Source organism: Aristolochia californica, unplaced genomic scaffold (genome assembly GCF_029961685.1).
Source record: "Aristolochia californica isolate CCGP_79_NKW_82.1479 unplaced genomic scaffold, dmAriCali1.0.hap1 SCAF_9, whole genome shotgun sequence".
Lineage (NCBI taxonomy): Eukaryota > Viridiplantae > Streptophyta > Magnoliopsida > Piperales > Aristolochiaceae > Aristolochia > Aristolochia californica.
Genome location: NW_027182290.1, coordinates 1,333,006 through 1,359,753, shown reverse-complemented (window position 1 = coordinate 1,359,753; position 26,748 = coordinate 1,333,006). Strand labels below are relative to the sequence as shown.

The following is a 26,748-nucleotide window of genomic DNA, read 5'->3' as shown; positions in this document are numbered from 1 at the left end:
AGATCCTTCATAAAAAAAAAAGGAATGGAGTAGTAGTCCCTATATGCCATCAAATCTTCAATGTTAAAAGTGGAACTAATGCCTAAATATGATGGCATATCAACAACATAAGCATTCTGACCTAACTTTTTCTGAACTTTAAAAGTTCTTGCTCTAAGAGCTTGCAATTTTCGAACAGTAGGAAATCGTTCAGGCCTAATCCGAACCATGATATAATCACCCATGTTAACTTGTTTATCACGTTTATGGACATCAACCTAATGTGTATATTAGGCATTACTTGCTTAGATTCGTTTAGTGATTTTGACATGTAGGTCTTGAACCATGCAATTGTTGTGGCGGACCCTAATACCCTAGCACGTGGTGACATGGGTATGAAATCCAAAGGTTTCCTAACCGTGGACAACTTGAAATAGGCTCATGCCTATGGACCTATTGACCGAGTTATTGTATGCAAATTGGGCTATTGGGAGAATTAAATACCAAGTGTGATAGTGATTTCCTACGAGGCAGCGAGGGAGGTTTCCCAAGCTTTGGTTAACGACTTCAGTTGACCATTAGTTCGGGCGGACGGGGGTGGTGTTGGTAGGTAGTAGAGAATTTTAATTTGGTACCCATCAACATATCTATCATATCATCTAGCCAGGGAATCGGGAACCGACCACAGTCACCAATTGCTATCCTTCTTCGATGTGAGTTGGGCCAATACTGTGCAAGGATTTAAGCTCTCCCTGATGAATCCCTTTTGGAGGAGCTCATTCACCTGCTGATGTAATCTTCCATACTCAGCGGGATTCATTCGATAGTGCGGTAAGTTTACAAAAATACCCCTACTTGCACAATAATGTTTCTTCTCCTTATATCCCCATCTATGTACATGAAAATTAAACCATAGACATAATTCAATATATAGAATAAGATTACATATAGAAATAACTCCACCTAAGTAGTGAAATGACCAAAATACCCCTGGACATATTCTCAAGCAACTAGGTACCCTGTATGGACCCTATACATCAGAATGAACTAATTTAAAGACATAACTACTTGCACGACAATTGGAAGGGAAACGATGCTCTATGATACTTCCCAAGATGACAAGCCTTGCAATCAAATGATCTCTCTGAAGAATACAAAGGAAGAAGTGAATGGATCTAAGCTGGAGATGAATGTCCTAAACGAAGATGCCACTCATTTGGAGAAATCTTTGCATGAGCCCAATAGTCATATATGACCCTTCAAGATAATACAACCCATCACATTCTTGGCCCCCACCAATCATCCTCTTCGTCCTCAAGTTCTGAAAAACACAACCAATGGGTGAAAATGTTACAATACAATTCAACGGTTTTGTCAATTGACTCACCGATAACAAACTAAGGGGAAGTTAGGAACATATAGGACATATGAAAAGATAAACGAGGTGTGCCCTAAACCACACCCTCCCCTTGAACACTAGACTTGGAACCATTTTCTAACACAATTGATTTATTAGGAGGTGACGCAGTTAAGGACAAAAACTAAGATGACATACTTGATATGTGTGCCGAAGCACCTGAGTCAATGATCCAACTAGGAGAGGGAGACACATGTGACACGGTCATTCCTGAAGTCGCAAGAGTGGCACTGACAGTTGAAGGAGGTTCAGAAACTGAACTATTAGAAGAAGCAATGTTTGTCCTAACGTTTGAACTAACTGCTGAATCTAGTTCTGAATAGATGCAAAAGATTCACCATTACCAGCACTACTAACTTTTGAACATTTGTCACACTAGCATTTGCTCATGCAGGCTTTCCAATTTTTTTCCAAACACCTATCAGGCTGGTGATTTGTTTTGTCACAATATATGCCTTTTCTATCTCCTTGACCTCGATCTCGATCTCGACCTCGACCACAGCTATGACCAATTCCATCTACCTCTGCTACATCCACCACTTCCAACTCCTTGACCCCTGACATTTTCTGATTTATTTTGTACGGGGACAGAATTCATAGCCAATGCATCAAATGATTTAGGTTCCTTATAATTAGAAGTAACTGCACCTTCAGCTTTTAAAATTCTTGGAAAAAGCCTTTTCTAAAGTGGGCACATCATCATTTGCCAATAATTGCACCTGGAAAACATCATATTCTGGTCTTAAATTGGATAAGAACCGAGCCACTTGCATCTGATTTTCTTTCTTCCTTAAAGCTTTTGCATCTGTAGTAAAAGGATGGTAAATGCTGATTTCTTGAAGAACTGCCAGCATCTCACCAAAGTAATAGGTGACACTCTTACTTTCATGCATGTACGCATCATAGTATAATATTGAGAATAAAATTCATAAATCCTTGTTAGATTACTTTTATGAGAATAAAGAGATTCAAGAGTCCTCTACATTCCTTTGGCAGTTTTACAAGTCATAATCTGTGAACCAATCTTAGGCTCCCCAAGTCACCACTTGATAATTATCTGAATCTCAGTCGTCATTCATTGGAATTGGAGTTTTATCCCTTAATATATTTATGCTTTCCTTTGGCCCCAAGATAGATCTGGGCGGAATAGACCAGAAAACATAGTTTGAACTATTCAATTTTACTGAAGTAATCTGAATTGAAGTTGAATCCTTACTCTGATTTTCTGGGACCTCTGAGACGGGTAGCAATTTCAGCTTGGTCTGCCATTATGCTATTTTTTTTACCATTTCAGTCACCAACAGCAATGGATTATAGTTATAATTCTGTGTAGACTATAAAATATTCCTCTAGGAGCTGTAAATAATAGAAGATATGACAGCTGATACTCAAACAACCAACTGAACAGCACTCAAACATGTAATGGGTACTTAAGAAAGCTCTCAACACACTATTAAGATAAACAGCATACAATTGTACTAAAACACCATAAAAATAGCAAAAACCAAGTCTTTTCAGGCTTGCACAGATAAGAGAATCCACCAAAGGGCAGTCACATACCCAGAAATCGGGTTCAACACATACTTAAGTGCTTATACAGCACATTAAGCCATGAACCAATTGGTTCTAGTGCACAGAGTAAGGAAACTGGAAACTTTAAGAACAATCAGAACAAATAAATAATGAATCCGTTCCTGAAGAATTTGTAGGTATTAGAAAGAAAGATAAAAGGCTGAAACTTGAACTCCTTTTGGACCAACTACTCTGATACCAGGATAAAATCTGTACAAAAGAAGTCTTTGAAGAAGGAAAAGAAGAAGAATGAAGAAGAAACAAAGAAAAGAGGAGAGAAATAGATAAAGAGAAGCAGAAAAAATGTGCAAGAGCCAGCATCCAGTTAGGAGACAAAAAATTGTCCCTTGGCCTACTTAATTACGCAACTTAAGTTGGAAGTACATGAATTGACCATATTGCTTCTCTAGAACTACTTTACATAAAAAATTTACTAAAGCAACAAATAACTGAAATAAAAGACACCCAATAACATCCCACACACTACTAGAACTAAACAACTAAGAAGGACCACATGTACACATAAAAAGACGATAATACCCCTGGACTCCCAACATAGCTCAACAGTGAACCTGGTAATAGTCGGATGATGGCATGAGGTGTATCCTACTAAATAAGTAGCTTTAGTGTTTGCCCATATGTAACATAATTTGCTGTGGCAGATTGTTGCAGAGCATGTGCTTTTCTGTATCAGATGTCTGGAGAAAATACTTAAAAGAGTTCATTATAACGTTTATTAATTTCATTGGAGCATGTGATGGACATGTTATCAGGAAAGATACAAATGTTCTATCAGGAAAGACATCCCAGCTGCTGTCAATTGATTGCTAGTGGGGATTACATACTTGGCAGACTGTGAATAGTGGAACAAATTCTAAGGCTTGTGTCATTTGCTCCACAAATTGTTGAAGATATACATGATATGAGGGAAAGAATGGAAAGTCTACACCTTTTTCCTAATGTAAATTATTCAAATAGTTTACAAATATAATTATTATAATTACACTCAAGCATCTGATTACCTCAGTAAAGCATAGCAGATGCATTTAGTATTGGTCGTTTATCAATGATGGCTTTCTGTTTTTTAGTATCCTCTCTTTCTTCTTTTTCACTTGTGATCTACAGAAAATTTCATGCATGGCTTTGCCATTTCAAAAAAAAAAAAAAAAAAAAAGCATGGCTTTCTCTTGTTTGATTTGCATACACAATTTTGAAGATTAAGCCAATTACTGCCCTCATGCAGCTGCTCGATGCTTTGGAGCTGAGCAAACTCACCATGCAAACTGTGAAGCAAAACCTCTGGTGGGCATTTGCCTATAACACTGTAAGCTCCCTTTTGTGCTGATAATGCAAGTTCTAGCCCACTTTTGAAGAACTCTCTACCACATTTAATGAATTATTAACAGAAATTATTATCTTGAAGCTTACTTCTCCTAGCTATTGCACCATTCTTAAATCATCATTGTGACATTTTATTTAGCTACGTGAACCTCTTTCTCTGATTTGATCTATCATTTGCTAACTCCGCTGTTTGTCAACCTTTTCCAATTTTCTAGTATCAAAAACATTTTTTATCTTTCTTCATGTCATACTGGTTTATCAATTGACATGCATAAAAATCTATGTCATCAGTAACTATGATATATGATATCCATATGAAACATGTTCGTATCGTCATAGAGCTTGTATTATTCCTCTTAGTGCCAATCCATGGTGTTCTCATTTCTTTGTTACTCAGTAGCAACACAGAGCTTTGATGTCCCTTCCTCATTTTTCGCAGCTACTGTAAATTACAGGCGAGTTCATTGAATGTGGGTAAATTAACCCAGAACAACAAAAGCGGGGCCTTTTTTTTATGGCTTAAAAAGTTTCTATTTTTCTCATTATGCAACAATATTTGTACTGCAGGTTGGAATCCCAATCGCTGCTGGAGCGTTACTTCCTGTGAGTGGAACTATGCCGACTCCTTCCATTGCAGGAGCTCTCATGCATCTTAGTTCAATAGCAGTAACGGGAAATTCACTATTTTTGAAACTCAAGTTTGACTCCAAGAAACCCATATCCGAAATCCGTTCATTTCATCGATCACCTTTCTCTACGGCTATAGTGACACGGTACAGGCTTTCCCTTGCCTTGTTGCACCTCAAGAGGATTAGAAAATTTCAATTACTGAAGCCTGAAGTCAAAATCCTGTTCACATAATTACTGGATCGGTTTCTCCCATTAAACAATGTAGCTTTTGCCAGATATCTTTGTCAGGAATCTTACCTGCTCTGTCACAGCATGAATTTATCACGTTTGAACGCTCATGTACTGAAGAATGTCGACCGAGTACTCCAAATTCACAAAAACCCCAAATGGTATGCTTGCTGCTCACCCAAAAGCTCTTTCATCTGGGAAATCAGGAAAAAGCTTTATAGCCTAATTGCTTTGTCAAACCTGCATAATCAAGTAGAAGCAAAAAAAACATAGGAAAGTATACTTCGCATTTCTTTAATGAATCAGTTAACAGCAGCAACTCACTCCTATATGAAGGGATTGCATCTACGGCGTGTACCTACGACTCTTAATTTCACATCTTCTAAAAACAAAAGGAAATAAAATGGCGAAAACGGATTACAATTCAGAGCTACAACACAATATTCCAGTTGTAAGAGGAAGCTCCAGCTGGTGTTTGATCCACAACCTCTTGAAAGCACTTTCAGAATCCTTGTTAGCCTCTCAAAAATCACCAAAAGCTAATCCTTTAAAACCAAAAACACTCTAATTTTTTATGTTTCTCCAACCTCAGACCATGTAAGTCATGCCCACCTGCATTAAATTCGTATGAGGCACATTTAGAGTTGCTATTCCCCTCCTACAGTTCTTCCTCAAAAATGCATAGAAATAGTTTATGACTAGTTTCTTAAAGAACCATGAATCTTTCCTTGCACGAATATCTCCATGTCCCAATAGATAAACAACCCCTGATTCTTTGGCTTTGTGAATAAAAGAAAGCTCCCATTCCAAACCCTGCTCAGCATCTGATATCCCAGAATCTGAAGTTGGGAGGTCTGGACCCACATCACTTGATGTGCTCGCCTCCATTATCTCTTTCCCTGTGCTTCGGTAGTCAGCCAACAACGGAGTCCCAAGGGCATAAGCACTTCCATTAGGACCTACTAAAAGTCTTGAGCTTGAATTGTCACTTTCAAACTCAGATTCACCATCTTCATCACTCTCCAAAGAACGCTCTTGGGCCTCTCTGCGGATGAACTTCTCGAGGCTCTCAATCAGAAGTTGCTCAAACGTCTGATGGTTCTCTTTTCTTAAATCTTTGTAACCGTACCTGTATTTGTGAGTTAGAAGAAGTAAGCAACGCTGTAACCATACCTGTATTTGTGAGTTAGCAGAAGTAAGCAACCGTAAATGACTGCACAGTTGATGTTAAATAAGATGCTGAGACAATTGAGTAGTAATGCATATCCATCACAGTATACTCAAGTACCTACTGAGTAATGAATGCCACTGGAACTAAATGCAAGTCTGACATCATTAAGGTATAAAGGAAATGATGATCAAGTTTGTTGATCTTGAGGTTAAACTTGTCCAAGAATTATGAAGAGCCCAGAAGTTAAAATTTGTTCTCACCATCCAAGGCATTGGTCCATGTACGACCAGTAAACAAAAATGAAGCAGATCAGTGACATTGGTTCAGATAGTAAAAGCCCACCAGAAGTATGGCAGGATTGTTCCATAGGTCAGAAATTTGGACCCAAGTCTTAGCTACTGTGGGAGGACCCAACTGTCCTTCCAAGTTATTCTTAATGGCACTGACATGCAAAGCATGGATTCAGAACCAACAGATCCTCTTATAGCTAAGTTGTTCTAAATCTTCAGCCAACCACACTAAAAGTGTTCATACCTAGCAATGCAACGGAAAATGTGATAGTTCTTTGGGAAAACTCGCCGAAAAAGAAACCTCTCATTCTGAGGAACCACTGGAACTGGCACATACTTTATACAAACGAATATTATCATGGAGTGGATTGCAGGAAGGGTGGTCAGAAAATGGCCAAAAATAGCTGGAATACCCTTCACCAGCTCGTTATAAACCAAGCCAATTCCAGGGGCTCTTATTGTTCCAAGATTGCTGCCCAGCTTCATCAGCAAATCCATTGAAAGTTTCTGCTTCACTTCAGTCTCATACTTGAGCTTGCTTCCGTAATTCCAGATAAACATTACCATGAAAACAACTGCGCCAAACACCAGTAACACCCAACTCCCATCACCCACACTTCCTAAGACAGAGGAAAAAAAGAGGAGTTCCAATCCGAGGAAGAAAATCAGGAAAGTAAAGACAGTAATGATGTTTATTTGCCATATAAGAAGCATGACTATGGTTACAAGGATAGTTGTTGCCATCATCACACCAAGTTCTGCAATGCCTGTAATACAGGAAAACAGGAATATGAGGAGATGGTGACAAGATAAATAAGGAAATATCACAAATAGAGAGTGTGTATACAAGGAATATTGACTCAAGCTCATGAAAGTTAAGTGCAATCATTCTCTAAATTAATTATTAGATTTAGTTACAGAAAAAAAAATTGATGCAAGGAAATATTAAGGGATAGTCTCTAAGTCATTTTCTCTGCAATTTCTTTTGTTTTCTTCATTTGTTTGTCTAAAGGACAAGAAATGACCTAGAGACTGCCGTTCAAGATTTTCTTGGGAGTTGACCTCAAACACCTCATTGTGAATGTTTGCCCTTGTATATCTGTATCTTGGCTTCTAGCCAGCCAGTATTTCTCCTTGTTCGTTTAATTCAATCACCATTTTCAAATAGATTTTCTAATGTATGTGAAAAAAAAGTGTTTTGACTCTCATCATTCTTGACAGTTTTTATTCTGTTTTTTTAAAAACAGGCCAGGTTTACCACCACTCCGGTAATCCTGAAAACCATCATGCCTTCAATAGCCCCATCATCCTTGCAGTCATAAGCTGACTATTGAGTTTTGATGAATTTTCAAAGCTTTTTTGAAACAATTACCACAAGTTCTGAACATTTTTTTTTTCAGTATGTATTTCACTGCCATTTCAATAACGTCATTTACATGTGCTGTATCTACATAGACTCTCTCCGTTTAAATGTTTTCACAGCTACCAAGTTCATATCATGAACTCTATAAAGGAAGATTAGACTCACTAGACCAGGATGACGCCATGCATCCAAACACCCAACCACCTCCGGGAAAAAAAATTGTATGTTAAGCATGAAAAGATGAAAATGTCCAGCGTACAGCAAATTATATACTGCATTTAATCAGTGTGTGTGTCAGACAGACAGGGCGAGAGACAGTGTATCAAAAGATCTTTTGGCTTACCATATGCATTACCAATTTCATATATACTCCCAAACGTGGTGACAAAAACCAAGCAGAAAACAAGCAGAAACCAGTTTATAACTGGGATGTAAATTTGACCCATGAACTTTCGAGATGTATGAATGATCTTAAGGCGAGGAAAACACCCAAGTGCTGTGGATTGCTTTACACATGAGAATGTTGCTGTCGTCATGGCTCGGCAGGCTATCAATGCAGCAATATTGGCAATAAAGAAGACCGGCCAAAAAACTCCACCTAGAGACAATACATGACATAAAATTTATTGATATCATAATTGGGTCAAAACAGTGGGGAAAGGAGAGAAAGATACAAAGGATAAAAGCAAAGACATAATGATTTACAATGAAAGTTAACTACAATCTGAAGATTTACTTATCATGATTTATAATGAAAGTTAACTACAATCAGAAGATTTACAGTCAGATTGCTATGCTAATTCAACTGGATCAGATATTTGGATCATGGCTCATTAGGGGAAGTATCTTCAACAAAGAGATTCGTGGACCTCAACAGGCCCATCGCACATGCAGCTTGCTAATGGGACTACAAACAAAGTTCTGTCCACTGACTGTAGCAAATGAAGAAATACTTCAATTATAAAGAATACCTGGAATGGAAGAAAAGAAAACCTGCTCTGATTGATCTAAATTAGCCATAAGGTATGCAGCTTGACCAAGATACCCCAATAGAAGACAAGGTAACACCAGAAACACAAAGGTAAGCTGTAAAAAACAGAGATAAAATCAGAAACAACAAATAATAAGAGGCAATACAATTAGCCTGTGAAATTATACTGCTCTTCTGAAAATCATTAAAGTTATTCATCCTATGTAATCCATAGCTTATCTGGTCATCACATAAAATAAGAAAAAAAAATCATATCAACTAATGTAAAAACTAAGTGGAAAATTTTGGTCAACCGTTTCACAAGCTATTTATTTGTTGGTGTTTTTACCTGAACTGATTTAACAGAGAAGTAGCAAAGATCAGCAAACATTGCCTCAGACCCTGAATATAATCAGGTATTAGACTTTCAGAATAACTGAATATAAATACAGAAAAAACTTCAATTCAACTATATTGCAGCCATCACATTCTCAGAAGCTATAGTATTTGCAAAATCCACGACATACATGTGGTTGCCTCATAGTTATTACTTTCCATTTTCCAATGAATACTAGGAGATAATCACTTTTATATAAAAAAAAAAGAATACTAGGAGATAATCACTTTTATATAAAAAAAAAATGAATACTAGGATATATGATATCATCACCTCAGTCAACTCAAGTTTGGCTAAAACCCTGCAGCCAAAACACAAATGGGTAAAGCCCCTCTATCCACACTTGAGTGGCAATATAAAAGGAGAGCATTCATTACAGATTTTATCTTTCCATGCAACTTCCAAATAGAGATATTAGATCAATTTATCAGCACAATTTGTCAGAAAGTCAGACCTATAATACTGATCAAATCATTCACAATGCAAATAATCATCCATTTGCAAAGCATCTTAAAACTACAGCATATGATGTCATAATTACCTGTTGCACATAAAAGACAGCCACCCAGAGCCAGCCATGCTTGAGTAGAATTTCTCCTGAAATAATAATAGATATGGATGGGATTAAAAGCCCTCAAGACACTTGTATCATGCTTTAGGAGGTTATATATTCCAATGCCTCCAAGGCAGCAAAACCATACAAATAAAGCAGGACCAACTGCAAGCCCCACTTTGCTTGTTCCAAATCTCTGTACAGAGAACAAAACTAGAAGACATGCAACCGAAATCATCACCACTTTATCTGCAGAAATTGAAAAAATAAATTAACCAACAGTGGCTTCCTTAGGAAATGTTACAGCAGTAGATTTCTAGAATTACCTTGTGGAAATCCAGCAATTCCAACCTTGAGACCACTTACAGCAGACATAACTGCACTTGACCAAAACATATAATCAATTACAATTGAGCAAAAGGACTAATTTAATATTTGAGGATGATAACCATTTTAATACTAATATATATTTGAAAAAATTAAATAAGGATTAAGTCCCTGTAAGTTACATAATTGGCACAACAACATGAATAAGAGTGGATCAAACCTGACATAGCTGGCGTAACAACTCCGTCTGCAATCACCATAGATGTTCCGAAAAGCACCAACATTAGAAGGAGTTTTTTTAGTGTAAATGAATTTTCAAGTTTCTCCTTGATCTTTAGCGACCTCTCAAGTTCTGGGGATGGAACTTTGAGCCTAAAACTGGAGATACGTGTATCAGATGGAAGTTGGTTTGGAAGAAGACTGACCTTTGCATGCCTACAAATTAATGAGTACAAAGCAAATGTGCCACCTGAAAATGCAATCAGCAGCAACCAAAGGGAAGGATGAGCTATGACAGATACTTCATTATGATAACCTCCATGAATTATTCTATAATTAAAATATTTGCATTTAGCATGCATAAATCATTTAAAATACATTAAAATCTACATCATATCAAAACTAGACACCTAGAATCATCAGTGGGCAACAAGAAGAGTAATGATTCTAGAGATGCCCATGGGATTATCCTAGTTGATTGTTTTAAGATGTAGAATCCGAGTCATTCTTGTCATCATACAATTACAATAGTTAGACTGGCAAGCTATTCAAAACTTGTAAATCGTTTTGGGTGGGTTCAGGTACAGGAGAAGACATGCAACATGCAAGGTAGACCACTGAACTAGAGTTTGTCCATGTATGCAAATCAAAGATCTAGGCTAACAATACCTTCACCATCATCATTTGCCCAAAGAACAACGAGAACATATTTGATCAGTGGGATGAGAATTAACGTGTACAAAACTAGAGAGAGAGCACCAAGAATATCTTCCTTCCCTTGAATAGGAGACTTATTAAACATTATATCGAAAGTATACAATGGACTTGTCCCGACATCACCAAAGACAATCCCGAGTGTCTGAAAAATAAGTACAATATTCCTGCCCAAGGTGAAGTCCTGCAATTAAATCAGACAAATTTTTTAAGTTTACAGTTTTTAATTTCAGTATAATATGCAGTGCCTAAGAAGCACCTTACAGTCAACCTGTCACTTTCAAGAAATGAAACATGCACTGTCCAACTAAAACCAAGTCCAACACCAACAAAATAGTGAATGAATAAACTAGTAAAACTAAGAAGAAGGGATCTCAATTTCAAAAGCAACCAGGATAACTGCATTTTTCAAATTGCCACTTCCAAAAAAGATAAATGACCAAGATGTAAAGCTCCAATCAGCTAAGTGAAGAAGAAAAGAACCACGGAATGACACTTCACATATGATCATTGTGTTAGAAGAAACTTCATATAAAATTTCACGTTCTTTATGATAAAGGGCTATTGCTCAATCATTGTAGACAGCCTAGACTGAGTTTTAGCTCAAACGATCAACTAATTCACATCAAGCAGCGAAAAACTAGCAAAAACTACCATGAGATTTGGGCAATATTGTCCACAGTATGCCATACTTTGGTCTTAAAGTGCGCTGCTGTCTGATTGCTTACCAGCTACATTAATAAACTCGAAGATTTTATACTACTATTTATATATCAGAAAACATCATAAAATGAAAAACAAAATTAGCATGCCTCATAGTCGTGCCTCTGAGCACCAGGAATGTCAAGCGCCTCAACATCGAAAGAATCAATACGAGGCCCAGTTCGAATCAGCCGTTGCTCGCCATTTTCCTCATCTTCGGAATCAAGCCTCATCCTAGGTGGCAAATCATCACTTTCATCATCACCAGTGTTGTCTTCATCTTGAAACACCCATCGAGATTCGATGGAGTCCATGGAGCCCAATCCACCATTCTCCCTCTCCGGGCCATATTCCGCCATTCAGGATAGAATTAAACTCACAGAAACACAAAGAGTTCAAATCATCGACAGATTTCAGGACGCTCAACAAACGAGCAGATGAGGAAAAAACTACCAGACGAGAGGTAAAAGAAAGGTAACGAAAAACTGAGACTCCCTCATCGGGAGAAAATCGAAACTTAGATTACTGAATAAGAAGCTCCACGAACTGAGTCACTTACTGATCCACCCACAAGCTAGATCAAAGTTGCATAATCTCAAATGCATAGAAATGTCATCACAAATAAAACAGAAAGGCTGCGCTTCCCCAAACCAATCAAGTAAACGCATAGATGACGATCAATTGAGACAAAACAGCTCAAAGATGAAACAAAAAAAAACACAAGATTGATCAAACTAAGAGACTAAGAACCTGAACCCCGAAACACCATCAAAGCCAAACCAAAATTCCACGGGATCCAGCTCTAACCACAGTCCAGAGAACAACTCGTCAGAGAAGCACCATGAGAACTTAACAAGCGTTATCGATGAAATTTCCGTTTTTCACTTTTTTACGATTTCATCTCCACTTTTCCCTCAATTTTCCAAGCAGTTGATTGTGGAGCATCGATTTTCTACGGATCAGAAGATGCATGAAATTGTGAAAATTCACCGGTCGCTTCTAACGTACGCTTATGAGGCAGGGTTTTCTGTATACTGTTAGGCGTCCACGTGGCAATGCCACGTGTCATAAAATGATAAGAACAAAGTCTTGAGAGTAGAGAGTTGAAACTCTTTGGAAGTGGCATCCAGCTTCGTTTTGTAAAAATTCTGATAAAAGCAAATTCCAGTGGCTCGAAAAACGCTGGATTTGAGTTTACTTGGATTTTAATCTGAGGGATTACCCTCTTCCCGGCGATGGTTTTTGACTCGGAATTGATAATTGGCTCGGAGTTTTGATTTTTTGCACCAGACACGAGGCAGGCCGGAAAGACTAGCCTAAAGTAGGTGGAACCCCACCCCTGTAATCGAGTCAATAGTCGACCCAGCATATCAATAAATCGTGGTTGAGTCTGAGCCTACAACTCAACCTGCCCAAATCCAAATAGAGTCATGATCGACTCATCGAGTTAGAAACACATTGCGGAGTTTGAGCACCTCTCAAATTTGTATTTAATTTAATAATAAAAATGTAATATTTTTTTTAAAAATAATGTTTATTAAGTTTTAATAATGAAAGAAGTTAAATTTTGTGAGATATTTCTAAGGAATTATTGTAATGGGAATTTCACTTAAATACCCATTTAAAATAAAATATTTTTAAAAATACCGACGTCATCAAAATATTTCTAAAACTACCCAATTTTGACTGGTCAAATGCTTATGTGTGCAGTCAAAAGCGACACATAAGCTTTGACTGCTTATGTGTTACCACATCATCTGTGCAGTAAACATAGATCGACACATCGTTTGCCACGTCATTATTTTACCATGTCATCTACCACGTAAGCTGACACATCATTAAATAAAAATTAAATAATCCTTACTGTATTCCACCGCATTGTATTTCAAAATAAGTTATTTTAAATGCCTTATGTGTCCCCTCTCATCTTTCTCCTCTCCTCTCCTCTCGCCCTCTCGCCGCCGCCGCTCGGCCTCCTCTCCTCTCCTTTCCTCTCGCCCCCTCTCCTCTCGCCCTCTCGCCGCCGCCGCCGCCACTCGGCCTCCTCTCCTCTTCTCTTGCCCCCTCTCCTCTCGCCTTCTCGCCGCCGCTCGGCCTCCTCTCCTCTCCTCTCGCCCCCTCTCCTCTCCTCTCTCGTCGCCGCTTTGCCTCGGCCTCCTCTGGCCTCGTCTTCTCTCCTCTCGCTGCCGTCGCTCAGCCTCGGCCTCCTCTCCTCTCTACTCCTCTCCTCTCCCCCCCCTCTCCTCTCCCCTCTCGCAGTATCTGCTGCCGCCGCTCCCCACCGCTCGGCCTCAGACTTCGCCCTCGACGCCCCCCTCTCAATTAAAAAATTAAAAAATTAAAAAATATTTTAAATCGATAATAAAATATGTTAAATTAGTAAGAGTAAATTTTTTTAATTAATTATATATTTATTTTATTTTTAATTATTTTAAATATAAGGTAATAATAAATTTAAAAAAAAAAACTTATTGTTAAATTTGATTTTTAAACTCAAAACTAAAATTTTCAAAATTTTTTAATAAAATAAATTTTAAATCGATAATAAAAAGGTGTTAAAATGGTAAGAGTAAGATTTTTTATAACTTATTATTTTAAATATAAGGTAATAAAAAATGTACCGGTACATTTATTTTTTAAACTCAAGTAAAAATTTTATATTTTTTTCTTTAATAAATATTTTTAATTGATAATAAAAGGTGTTGTAAGATTTTTAATTAACTAATATATATTTTTAATAATTTATTATTTTGTAAATAATATGATAAAAATTATACAAATAAATTGTATTTTTAAACTCTAAAATAATTTTTAGGCTTCGAGACATAACATTTATTACTTTTCCCAAAGATAAATGTCCAATATTGTAGATATTAGGTAATAAAAAATGTATCTGATTTTTTTATTTAAAAAAAATAATTATTTTTTATTTAATGACGTGTCAGCTTACGTGGCAGATGACATGGTAAAATAATGACGTGTCGATCTATGTTTACTGCACAGATGACGTGGTGACACATAAGCAGTCAAAGCTTATGTGTCGCTTTTGACTGCACACATAGGCATTTGACCGGTCAAAGTTGGGTAGTTTTAGAAATATTTTGATGACGTCGGTATTTTTAAAAATATTTTATTTTAAATGGGTATTTAAGTGAAATTCCCTATTGTAATTCATTCTTGAGATATTTTTGAAGTCTATTAGCGTCTATTAACTTAAGACTAAATATGTACAAATTGATATATAGAACATTTGGTAGACCATTCTAAGGGTCCGTTTGGAACCCCTCGAAAAAAAAAGGAAAAAAAGTTTATTTTTTCTTATTTGGATGCCCATGTAAAATAAGGTCAGAGGCATCATTTGATCATTCACTCTTCTCGTCTCTCGCTCTTCACAAGCACACTTCCTCACCATTCACACTCAACAACAAATCTCCTGCATATATATTGCCAAACAACATGTGGTAAATGCATTAAGAAAATTAAATCCCCGTAGATTTTTCATACTTATTGGTAGCTTCTCTTGCTATGTTTGTTTGGAAACTGACTCCAAGTAGCTTGGTTGTACTTTCTAGTACCTTTAGCTGCAATATTTTGGAAACTAAGAAACTTATCAGTAAAAGAATTACACGTATTATATATTAACTTATGACAATCATACATGTTACAATGTGGGACCTACTATGGCCCCACAAACTGATGGTTTCCATCGTGAGCTCGAGAGGTGTCAACAAGAGTCCTCATACAAAGTGGCTCTAGCTAAGAGATAAGCAACATGTGCTGGAATTAAATAGAAGATTTGAAGATTAAGTGGGACCCACAAAGATACCACGAACTGGTATCTCTATCTACATGAGCTGGAAGACCATGTAAGACCCACAGGATAAGACCAAGAGCTGCCTCTCTAGCTTGATTCGCGTCCTTAAAGAAAGTGTTTGTAGTTGAGTTAAATTAGTCTCTTAAATAGATAATGTAATCTTATCATAATAGGTTTATCTTAAAGAGTTCTAGTTGGAATGTAATTAGGATTCCTAAGGTTAGTTGTACATGGACTTTATCCCTCCTCACCTAAAATAAGGGTGATTGTAACTCAGAATTTATCAAGCAAGTTTCTTATTTTTTTTTCTTTTCTCTCGTTTTAAGTGTTCTCTCTCTACTCTCTTTTATTTTCTTTCTCTTCTCTCTCTACCCGAGAGCTCTTTTCTTTTTTCTTTCTCTCTCCCCTTGTTCAAGGTATTATTCATGGGGTCCTAAATTCAAGAATACTAGTTTTACATTAATGTCAATTGTTAAAGATAGTGTCATATAGAATTCTCTTATGTACCATGTGTTTCTTTAGATATGGTGAATGTTCATTTTCAAAATGAAATTATTCTGCCTTCATGTACTTGTATGAGCATGAAAGGATATTTGTTCAAGTTTTGATTTGATGAACTTCAAATTTTGTTTTTAGGAAATTGAATACTCTTGGTTTAGGATTATTTCTTTATGCTCTTAGGACAAGTGTTTTCACTTTGAAAAAATCTTTGATTCTTAAGAATGAGAAATTCCCCGTAGGGATCATTGGCACAACGGAAGGCTTAGAAGTGAGTTTACACTCTATTCTCATGTAAAGAAACTTAGGGTATGTTTAGAGCCCCATGGAAAAAAAGGAGAATTTGACCATTATTATTCCTAAAAATAGTTTGTGAAAAAAAGAATTTGATTATTATTTTATTTTCACTAACTGTTTTAGGAATAATAATGGTCAAATTATCATTTCCTTTTATTTTCTCTTCTTTTCTATGGTTTCCAAACAGACCCTTGAGGTTTAAGTCCATGTTCTTCCTTTACTTGGATACCTCTCCCCTAAATGAAGTGGGCAAAGGAAATGTAAATCCCTCTTGGGTCACTTTTCTTATTCCATTATTATTTTATAAAATTAGATGGAGGATTTTGATTGGGTAGAACAATATTGGAGGTAATCGACAAAGGTGTGCTTTGGTCTCTTCTCATTCATTAGCCTTTGGCTTGCTAGTCTTTGTTTTATGATTCATTTACTCTTCTAGATTACTTGTAATTTTTCATCAAAAGTAGACCTCTATTAGTTGTGATTTTCTAATAAAAATTCGCACTTCTACTTGAGGAGTTTTTCAAGACAGGACAAGCATAAAGTATGATCAACCACCTGGGCATCCAAAACCTTTTTCCAGTGTTAATTTTGAAACTCCAAAGCTGCTTGCAGTAAATGGTAGGGATTGAAAGCCAGCTAGAAGATGATCAAGACCAAAAAAAAAAGTCATGAGAAACTTTTTAGAAAATTTAAGTAAAATCATGTAGTTATGAGGAGAAGACAAGTATAGAAAATTTGGTTTATTAGTATGTTTTCAATCTAGTCTAACAACATTTGGTTAGTATGTTAAAAAACTCTTTTTTTTCATTTTTATTATTTGTGGCATTTGAAATGGGAGAAGGTGTTCTATTGTCCACTCATTTACTATTTAATCTCAGATGGTAATAGGTAAAAGAAATTTTTTTTTATTGAATTAGGGTAGGCTCATGTTGTTCATCTCTTCAATTTCCCATAAAATAAAAAATTAAATCAATTTCATACAATTGATAATATAATTGATAAGGAGGATAACAAGCTAGATAAGGGTATGGATCAGGTAAATAAAATTAGGGTTTTATAAGTCTTTCTTTATTGAAATTAAAATTATAAAATTATAAAATTACCCTTTAATAATTTTTGGAAATTAGTTATAATATAATTACTATCTATATCTGTTCCATTGAATATGTAGTAAATCGATAAATTTGGTTGAATCTTTAATCATTAATTGAGTAACGATTCGTTTGTAGCCCTGCTATAGAAGCCAATTTCAACTTGATTAAATACATATATTGGACCGTTTATGGTATTAAGGTTAGATAAGATTAATTTTGTTAAATACATATATTAGATCATCACTTATTACTTATTTTGTGGCACACATTATGCTCTAGAAGAAAAACAAATGCTTGTATAGTAAACTATACTAGATAAATTAGATTAAATTAAATAAGGATATATATATTAGCTTCATCTTTATATACTCTTAAGTACCGTTTATGCCTTTATACCCTCCATTTAATGTTTTTTTAACAAATTTGTGCTGGATATATATTTGTTGGGCTCACTATCGAGGTCTTGCAACTAAGAGTTTTTCTTTTTGTATGGCTGACTTTAGAACTCTACATCTGTGGTAAATGGTCAAATACTATTTCTAAGAAGAGGAACAGGGATGAAGGGAACAACAATGGTAGAGGGGTGAGCTGGCTAGTAATTAAGGTGAAAGGAACGGAAAATACCTTCATTTTCCAAATTGGGAGGGGAGACGACCCCCCTTGCCCCAGCATCTGTTAAGACAAAATCAGGGCGGCTGAAGAAATATCAGGCGTCTTTACTATGGCAATCCTCTCAGAATCTCTAGCCGACACCGGTTGTTGACTGCTACCATGGTCGCTGTCCTTGGCTCTACATTCATTATTCTTTCTGACAGGAATCCCTACTCATATTTCTCCAGCAATTTTACCGTCTGAAGCGATTGAATCGAATTATTATTGCTAACAATTAACTGCATCGTGAGTCAGCCCGATATAAGCTTATCCATTTATGTGTCTGCTCGCTGCATCTCAGTCTATAAATAGGATGAGAGGGTCCTCTAAGCTTTACATCCAACTCGATACTCGGTAGTGTTTTGTGCAATGGCTTCCAAGGCATTTGCAGTTCTTGCTCTTCTTTTGGCAGTTTTCCTGATGGCTTCATCTGAAGCAGCCGGTAGAGATTTAGCTGAGGTTTCTAAGGAAGAGTCGGCAGGTAAGAGAGAGTTTATATATGCTTTTGGGAAGACAACATCTACTTTTTTCAAACATCTCTTTCACCTGATAAAGCATATTGAGTGCTTCGACCATATTTAAGACTTTTGCTCACATTAATATGTCACTGATAAGTTGATATTGCAGGAGTTGAGGATGCCAAGTATGGAGGTGGAAATGGCGGATATGGTGGAGGGCAAGGCGGATATGGTGGACGTGGGGGATATGGTGGAGGTGGACACGGTGGGGGATATGGTGGAGGTGGACACGGTGGGGGATATGGTGGGGGAGGTGGTGGATATGGTGGAGGAGGGCACGGTGGGGGATATGGTGGACGTGGGGGATATGGTGGGGGAGGTGGTGGATATGGTGGAGGAGGGCACGGTGGATATGGTGGTGGAGGGCACGGTGGGGGAGGTGGCTGTAGCCATGGTTGCTGCTATCACGGAAACTACGGTGGCGGTTGTGGTAGATGTTGTAGTTATGCTGGAGAGGTTCCAGAGAATTAAACTCAAGAAGAGACCTATAATTAGAGCAGCAGCTGCCTGCTTCTGAGTGTTGTCTATAAGTACTTTGGCTTATGTACGAGAAATGTCATGTAATAAGCGTCTATGTATGAATAAGATCGAGTCCGAGTCTTGAGTAGCAGCTCCTTTGCGCTCATACCGGAACTCCATGTCTGTTAAGAGAACTGAGATTTCACCCGTCTGGAGTCTATTTCTTCCCTGCGCTATCTACACAGTGTGGACGCTAAAAAGCTTGGATTTACTGCACTAGGTTTATGTGTTTCCGTTATCGTGGGCAAGAACTCGTTTGCTTCTCTTTGAATGAGCTCACTTCTTTTTGCTTTACTGTTGACGCTGAAGGAGATGGATCTCATCTGTATTGTCGACCAGTTTGTCAAGTCTCGAATCGCTTAAAACTGATTAGAAAGAACTTTGGAGGAGAGTTAATGATATGAGATCAAGAAGCATTTATTTGATTAGACGTCTGAGGGAGACTCGATGAGACTTGGCACTAGGTTTCGTTTATTTGTTCTTCTGTATGTTATGCAGTTTAATCGTCGTCTGTCACATAAGACAGACCCAATCCTGGTCTCCAGTAATTCATTGCTAACAAATCTCCGGAGGAAGGTTACTAACGTTGTGTTTGGAATACAAACAGTAGTGAGTAAAAGAAAAGGAAGAGAAATAAAAAAATAGAAAAAATAAAGAAAAAAAGTTTTTTTTTCTCGTTTGGATGGTCATGATAAATAGAAGAGAAAATATTAATATTTTAAAATTTTGATAATTTTTTTTTTTTAATTGTTAAGTAGTGGTTGGTAAACTTCTTTCGCGGAGTAACTTCAGTTTATAAGTCGTCCCTCCCATCGGTAATAGTTCCAGGAAGTCCGATGGAAGTTTGGCTTTTGGCTTATAAATAAATTGTTTGGTCTCAATCTCATTCATGGATTTACCCTTCTGTTTACACTATCGTTAGTGATTGGAGAGCGGAAGCGCAAAAGAAGCATAGCATGGCGGTGATTTTTATGGAATCGGAATATGATGGGGGAGGTAAGATTTCTAGTTACAGTTTATATTTTTATTCAATGAATTTTATGAGGATAATTAAAATTTATGTTAGCTTATAGTTGGTCTCTGATGTTACGTATTCGGTTCCCTTTGAGCGTCGGGTTGTTTTCGCTCGTGCTTTCTGTTTCAGTAGGATGGAGCATCGTTTATACGATAAATTAAATTTTTTTGGTTGAGAATCGTCGGGAATATGGAACCGATATAAGCTGATACAGACCAGCGGGAATATTGAGCGGATATAGCTGATCATACATACCAGCGGCGTTCGCTTAGAAGGCTGATCAGCGCCACTGAGTGCTCGCTGTGCGCTCACTGCACGTCATAGTCGACGACTCTCGTGTAGTCGTAAAGTGTCGAAGTCGGCACCAGCGACAATTCCGATAGATTTACCGGCGTCGATATCGTTTAAGGACTGCATACGCACCTAAGTTTTTGTGCGCGAACGGAGGTTGACAACCTAGCATGCAGAGTCATGGTTAATTAAAATTATAAGATATTTTGGTAAATACTAGTGAGTTGTTTTAGACCGAGTCATCTACGATTAGTTGTTTTAACTCGGCAATCGAGTCTCTTGCCAGGCTGTGTAAAAAAACATAAGGAGATTCAGGTCGACTCGAACGAGTTGACTTGGCTCACCGTTATAACTCTCAGACGCCGGAGAGATGACGGGATTCGAACCCGCGAATTCAACATATTTGGCGCCATCACTGGCTGTCGTGTGTTAATTATGTTGAATATTTATATATTTATTTTTTGTAATTTTTTATGTATTTCTGGTATATAATTAAATATTATACATAATATTATAAATTTTAATTATGTATATATGATAAGAATATTTTATGTATAATAATAATTTGTTAGTATTAATTAATTTTATATAATTCATGTTATTCTCAATTAAATTTCTTATTATATAATTTAATTTCTAATGATCCATATAATCTAAACCCGTATGGCCTGCGCTATCTACACAGTGGACGCTAAAAACTTGGATTTACTGCACTAGATTTCTGCCAAACGTCAGGTTTATATGTTTCCGTTATCGTGTCTGTAAGAAGGCAAGAACTCGTTAACCTCTTTTTGGTTTCCTGTTGGCGCTGAAGGAGATGATCTCATCTGTATTGTCGACAAGTTTGTCAGTGTCGAATCGCTTAAAACTGATTGGAAAGAAGTTTGATGGAGAGTTAATGATAAGAGATCAAGAAGCATTTATTTGACTCGACGTCTGAAACAAGCTCTAAGGGAGATTCAGTGGCACCTGGCACTTGGGTTTCGTATATTTGTTCGTTGTCTGTATGTTATGTAGTTTTATCGTTTCTGTCACATAAGTTAGATAACCTGTATACACATTCCTGGTCTCCCGTAATCAATTGCTAACAAATCTTATATCGGAGAAAAATTACTAAAGGTTGTGTTTGAAAAGGAAAGAAAAGAAGTTTATTTTTTCTTTTGGTTGTTCATGGTAAATAGGAGAGAAAATAAATAGAAATGTAATTTCTCTTGGATACATATAAGAAATGGAAAAGAAAATAAAAAAATAATATTTTAAAATTTTGATAATTAATTTTTTTTTAAGTTTTTATTGGTAACTGTTTCCTTTTCGTTTAGAAAACAGTAGTAGTTGTTGATAGCGGCTAGCTAATATACTCAACAGACCGATCTTTTAGGTGAAAGTTATCGTCTACAAGAGTGGACGGAAACACTCTGACAGTTGTAGACTATAAGCACAATGCAATTCAAAAAATAAATGAAGGATCAATATTATTTAAAAATATATTATTGGATTTTGTAAGGCTTACAAATAGCTAAAAATAGAAAAGCAAACCCCCGTCTTATTATCCTAATAACATGGTAAATAACTAAGGAAGTAATCTACAGATCCTAAATAATAGAATCTGGACAAATTTGGAAGCAAATAGGAGCTTCAGTAGAATTATTGCAAGAAAAATGAACATCATGTTTGCATAATAAGCCCGCGTTTGGGATGATAGACTCTACAAACTCTATGTTGTATCAAAATAGCTGCACCTCTTTCTTGCAATTGTCTAACACTTAATAAGTTATTTTTCAACTCAAATAATAGAAACTCTCGCAATTTGTAACCTAATGTTGCCTTTTCCCAGTACGACCATTTTGGAATTATTCCCGAGCGTCACAGATTGCCAGAATTCCTCATCAAGATTCGAGAACCACTCCTTATTTGCACACATATGATTACTACACCCTGAGCCAATGAACCAAACATTTTCTCTCCTTGATTGATTAAACTCCACATATGACATCAACAACATTTCTTCTTTTTCCTCAAACTCAACATAATTTGCTTCCTTCTCCCATTTAGGACACTCATATTGAAAATGCCCCAATTGATGACACATACAACACTCAACTGTAGCTTTGTTGAATGCTTGTCTGCCACTTCCTCAAGAAGCTCTACGAGCTCGACCACCTCCTCTTCCACTGCTTCTATCATCGTAGGTCACTTTTAATGTCACCTCATCTCCTCTTCCATGCCCGTTCATCCTCTGCTCATGTACCAGTAAGCTGCTCTACAACTCATCAATGATTAAGGTGTCTAAGTTATTAGACTCTTCAATCGAACACACAACATAGTCGAACCTTGAGGTCATTGATCTCAAGATCTTTTCAATGATCACCACTTGCTGCATGTTTTCACCATGAATCTTTATCTTGTTTGCTATGATGAGTGTTCGAGCGAAGTATGCATCAACACTCTCACCCTCTTTCATTTGTAGAACCTCAAACTCCTTCCGAAGAGCTTGGAGTTGTGCTCTTTTGACTCTTGCGGAGCCCTGGTACTTCTGCTTGATAGAGTCCCAGATGTGCTTGACAATGTCTTTGTTGAATATCGTCTCCATAATAGTTCGATCAATGGCTTGGAACAGATAATTTTTTACCTTCAAGTCATTCAGCTTTTGGTCTGCAATTGATTTTTATTGTGCTTCAGTAAGCACCAATCCTTCTGTTACAATGGGGATTCCAGTCTCCACCAAACTCCAATACTCATTTGAACGAAGAAAATTTTCCACAAGCATGGACCAATGTTCGTAATGACCATCAAACTTAGGAATCGCAAGCTGAACATAATAATTTTTAGCCATTCTTTTTTTTCTTCAGTTTTTTTTTCTCATGACTAGCACTGTTTTTTTTTTTTTTGAAAAAATGCCCCTTGTTTTTTTCTCTTTTCTCCTCCTGTGTAGCTTATCTCCTCCCACGCAGGTTCTCCTCTCGCATAGGCACTGCTTCGCTTTCCCCTTTTTTTTTTCTCTTTTCTCCCCCCACGCATAGCTTTTCTCCACCCGCACAGGTTCTCCTCCCGCACAGGTACTGCTTCGCTTTTCCCTTTTTTTTCTTTTTCTCCTTCTGTGCGTCGCTTTTCTCCTCCCACTTCTCCTCTTCCCCTTTTTATTTTCTTTTTTCCTCCCGCGTTGGTGCTACTCCTCTTCTCGCGGAAATCTCACCGACAATTTCTCTCATCGTCTCTGCTCTCTCCGACTTTCTCTCTCGTCGTCGGGATACTCCGGAATGTCCTTACTGGAGGAGTCACGCTCAGGAGGGATCGCGAGAGGTCTCGCTATTTCGATCTCTCCTCTCTCATTGTCTTTGCTTTCGGGAGGCTCTTCCCGATTCTCTCTCAAATTTTCTTTTGATCCCTAAATCTCTTTATTTGTACGATTGCAGCGCAGGAACAAGAGGTCGCCAAAATGTTTTTTTTTTCCCAAAGTTACTAAACCCGCTCTGATACCAGATTGTTGTAGACTATAATCACAATGCAATTCGGAAAATAAATGAAGGATCAATATCATTCAAAAACATATTGTTGACTTTTGTAAGCCTTACAAATAGCTAAAAATAGAAGAAAAAAAACCCAAGTCTTATGATCCTAATAAGTGTTAAATGACTAAGAAAGTAGTCTACATATCCTAAATAATAGAATCTGGACAAATTCAACTAACAACCCCAACAGTGGTTGGTCCAACTTCTATCATGGTGTAACTTGGAGTAACTTTCGTTTCGTAAGTTCCTTGTTGATCAGGTTTCAGAAGCTCCATGTTGATGAGGAGTTGTAACTCCTCTTTCCCATCGACAGTTACAGGAAACTGATAAACTTGATGAAAGTTTGGCTTATAAATAAATTTTTTGGTCCCCAATCTCGTTCAGGGACTCACCGCTTCGGTTTACACCTTCGCTTAGAGTGATCAGAGAGTGGAAATGCCAAACAAAAGCAGAGAACGGCGGTGATTTCTACAAAATCTGATCATACAGAGGGAAGTAAGATTTTGGGCTTCAGTTTATATTTTTATTCAATGAATTTCATACGGATAATTAAAAATTCATGTTAGCATACAGTTGGTATCAGAGCGTCGGGATGTTTTCGCTCACGCTCTCTGTTTCAGTATGATGGAGCGTCGTTTTTACGACAAATTAAATTTTTCGGGTTGGAGAGTCGTCGGAATGTCGAACGGACACAACCGATCATAGAGACCAGCGGCGCTCGGGTGTGCCAGCGTCCATTTCGACAGGTTTACCGGCGTCGACGTCGTTAAGGACCGTCGGTGCACCTAAGTTTCTGTGTGCGACTGAAGGTTGATGAAGACCTCCAACGTGCAGAATCATGGTTAATTAAAACCATAAGGTATTTTGGTAAATACCGGACGAGTTGTTTTAGGCTGAGTCGTCTACAACTCGTCATTCCAACTCAGTAATCGAGTCTCACGTCGGGCCGACTCAGTGTAAAAAAAAGGCGATATTCGGGTCGACTTAGACGGGTTGAGTTGGCTCATTGTTCCAACTCGCATAAGTGAGTTACCCGAGAGAGGATCGACCCGATTCGGTTCTCAAAATTAATTTTTACGCCAATGGGAGTTGAAGCCCCATGCTCAACATATTCGGCATCTCTGTGTAAAATATGTTAAATATTTATATATTTATTTCTTGTAATAATTTTTTATGTATTTTTGGTATATAATTAAATACATGAAATTAAATGTTATATATAATATTTTAATTTTTAATTATAGTATATTATAAGAATATTTTGGGCTTAATAATAACTTGTTAGTGTTTCACTAATTTTATACAATTCCTGCTATTTTCAAATAAATTTTGCTTTATGCGATTTAATATCCAGGTGGACGCTAAAAAACCGCTTGGATTTACTGCACAAGATTTCTGCCCAACGTCAGGTTTATATGTTTCCTTTATCGAACTCGTTAGCATCTATTTGAATGAGCTCACTTCTTTTTACTTTCCTGTTGCCGCTGAAGGAGATGATGTCATCTGTATCGTCGACCAGTCTGTCAGTCTCCAATCGCTTAGAACTGATTAGAAAGAAGTTTGAAGGAGAGTATGCTATGAGATCAAGAAAGTATTTATTTGACTCGACGTCTGAGACAAGCTCTTAGGGAGACTCTGTGACACTTGGCACTTGGGTTTCGCTAAGAACTGATTAGAAAGAAGTTTGATGGAGAGTTAATGCTATGAGATCAAGAAGCATTTATTTGACTCGACGTCTGAGACAATCTCTTAGGGAGACTCAGTGGCACTTGGCACTTGGGTTTCGCTTAAAACTGATTAGAAGGAAGTTTGATGGACAGTTAATGCTATGATATCAAGAAGCATTTATTTGACTCCTTGTCTGAGACAAGCTCTTAGGGAGACTCAGTGGCACTTGGCACTTGGCACTTGGGTTTCGCTTAAAACTGATTAGAAGGAAGTTTGATGGACAGTTAATGCTATGAGATCAAGAAGCATTTATTTGACTCGACGTCTGAGACAAGCTCTGAAGAAGACTCAGTGGCACTTGGCACTCGGAGAAAATAACTTTCTTTCCGTGTTTTTTTATTTTTGTTTCTTTCCTGTGGGCTTCAAACGAGAGAACAAACACAACTCTTTGTATTCAAGTGGAAATATATGATAGAGACAAGAATTCCCTTCAATTGTCATTCTCTTTTATTGCTTTGGTGGAATAAAGTGCTTATAATCTTATACTAATTTCCATTGGTATTGATTGTATTTCAGTCCTGTATTATGGTAAACGACGACTTGCACCCTCCTGGTTCTGACCGCCAGAGTACTCTCCTCAATTACTATTTGATGGTTTGTTGGTATATAGAAATAAAGCTCGAGTAAAAAGAGATAAATGGTGTTATTTTTTCCATTTTAACCTAAGATTGAAGTAAGATATCACATTCTTTTCAACTATACTATTTGTCATGGACAAAGTGGATCAGCTTGTGAAGAGTCATGATAATAAATACAATAATAAATAAAAATTACAAGAATCCTAGTAATATAAGGTCCTAGAATGAATTTAGAGTACCTTGAGTAGCACTTAAGTTGGCCTTTGTTTGGAGTTTGAATGAATAAATTTGAGTTTTGAGAGAATTTATGATAATTTTAAGACTTAATTTCTTCCAAGGCTTCAACAAAGTGACTCTTGATAT

At 37.1% G+C, this 26,748-nt stretch overlaps 2 protein-coding genes across 3 annotated transcripts; one reads left to right on the top strand and one right to left on the bottom strand.

The window, feature by feature from the left end:
* Window positions 1–4,772: 4,772 nt before the first annotated feature.
* Window positions 4,773–12,807, bottom strand: LOC137940485 (potassium transporter 7-like). Of its 2 annotated transcripts, XR_011110326.1 has the most exons (12): window positions 11,984–12,807; window positions 11,127–11,355; window positions 10,459–10,707; window positions 10,238–10,288; window positions 9,900–10,160; window positions 9,311–9,363; window positions 8,963–9,077; window positions 8,335–8,589; window positions 6,873–7,395; window positions 5,451–6,296; window positions 5,237–5,361; window positions 4,773–5,144 (listed from the first exon to the last, which is right to left on the bottom strand). XR_011110326.1 is itself a non-coding variant. In XM_068785580.1 (10 exons), the coding sequence occupies exons 1-10, from the start codon at window positions 12,230–12,232 to the stop codon at window positions 5,756–5,758; spliced, it is 2,526 nt and encodes an 841-aa protein (XP_068641681.1). In that variant the 5' UTR covers window positions 12,233–12,807; the 3' UTR covers window positions 5,438–5,755. The 2 variants fall into 2 exon arrangements, 1 of the variants encoding a protein (XP_068641681.1); XM_068785580.1 differs by lacking the exons at window positions 4,773–5,144; window positions 5,237–5,361 and having other exon boundaries at window positions 5,438–6,296.
* Window positions 12,808–18,578: 5,771 nt separating this feature from the next.
* Window positions 18,579–19,502, top strand: LOC137942191 (glycine-rich protein 3 short isoform-like). Its single transcript, XM_068787887.1, has 3 exons — window positions 18,579–18,708; window positions 18,843–18,878; window positions 18,969–19,502. The coding sequence occupies exons 1-3, from the start codon at window positions 18,597–18,599 to the stop codon at window positions 19,214–19,216; spliced, it is 396 nt and encodes a 131-aa protein (XP_068643988.1). The 5' UTR covers window positions 18,579–18,596; the 3' UTR covers window positions 19,217–19,502.
* Window positions 19,503–26,748: the final 7,246 nt, after the last annotated feature.

What these genes read in the sequence shown, in the direction of transcription:
- LOC137942191 (XM_068787887.1), top strand. Translation starts at nt 18,597, where the DNA reads ATGGCTTCCAAGGCATTTGCAGTTCTTGCTCTTCTTTTGGCAGTTTTC. An exon ending in TTCTAAGGAAGAGTCGGCAG is followed by an intron (nt 18,709 to 18,842) that starts GTAAGAGAGAGT and finishes GTCACTGATAAG; the next exon opens with TTGATATTGCAGGAGTTGAG. An exon ending in TGAGGATGCCAAGTATGGAG is followed by an intron (nt 18,879 to 18,968) that starts GTGGAAATGGCG and finishes GATATGGTGGAG; the next exon opens with GTGGACACGGTGGGGGATAT.
- LOC137940485 (XM_068785580.1), bottom strand. Translation starts at nt 12,232, where the DNA reads ATGGCGGAATATGGCCCGGAGAGGGAGAATGGTGGATTGGGCTCCATG. An exon ending in GGCAAATGATGATGGTGAAG is followed by an intron (nt 10,708 to 11,126) that starts GTATTGTTAGCC and finishes TTGCATTTTCAG; the next exon opens with GTGGCACATTTGCTTTGTAC. An exon ending in TTTCTTTTCTTCCATTCCAG is followed by an intron (nt 8,590 to 8,962) that starts GTATTCTTTATA and finishes TATTGTCTCTAG; the next exon opens with GTGGAGTTTTTTGGCCGGTC.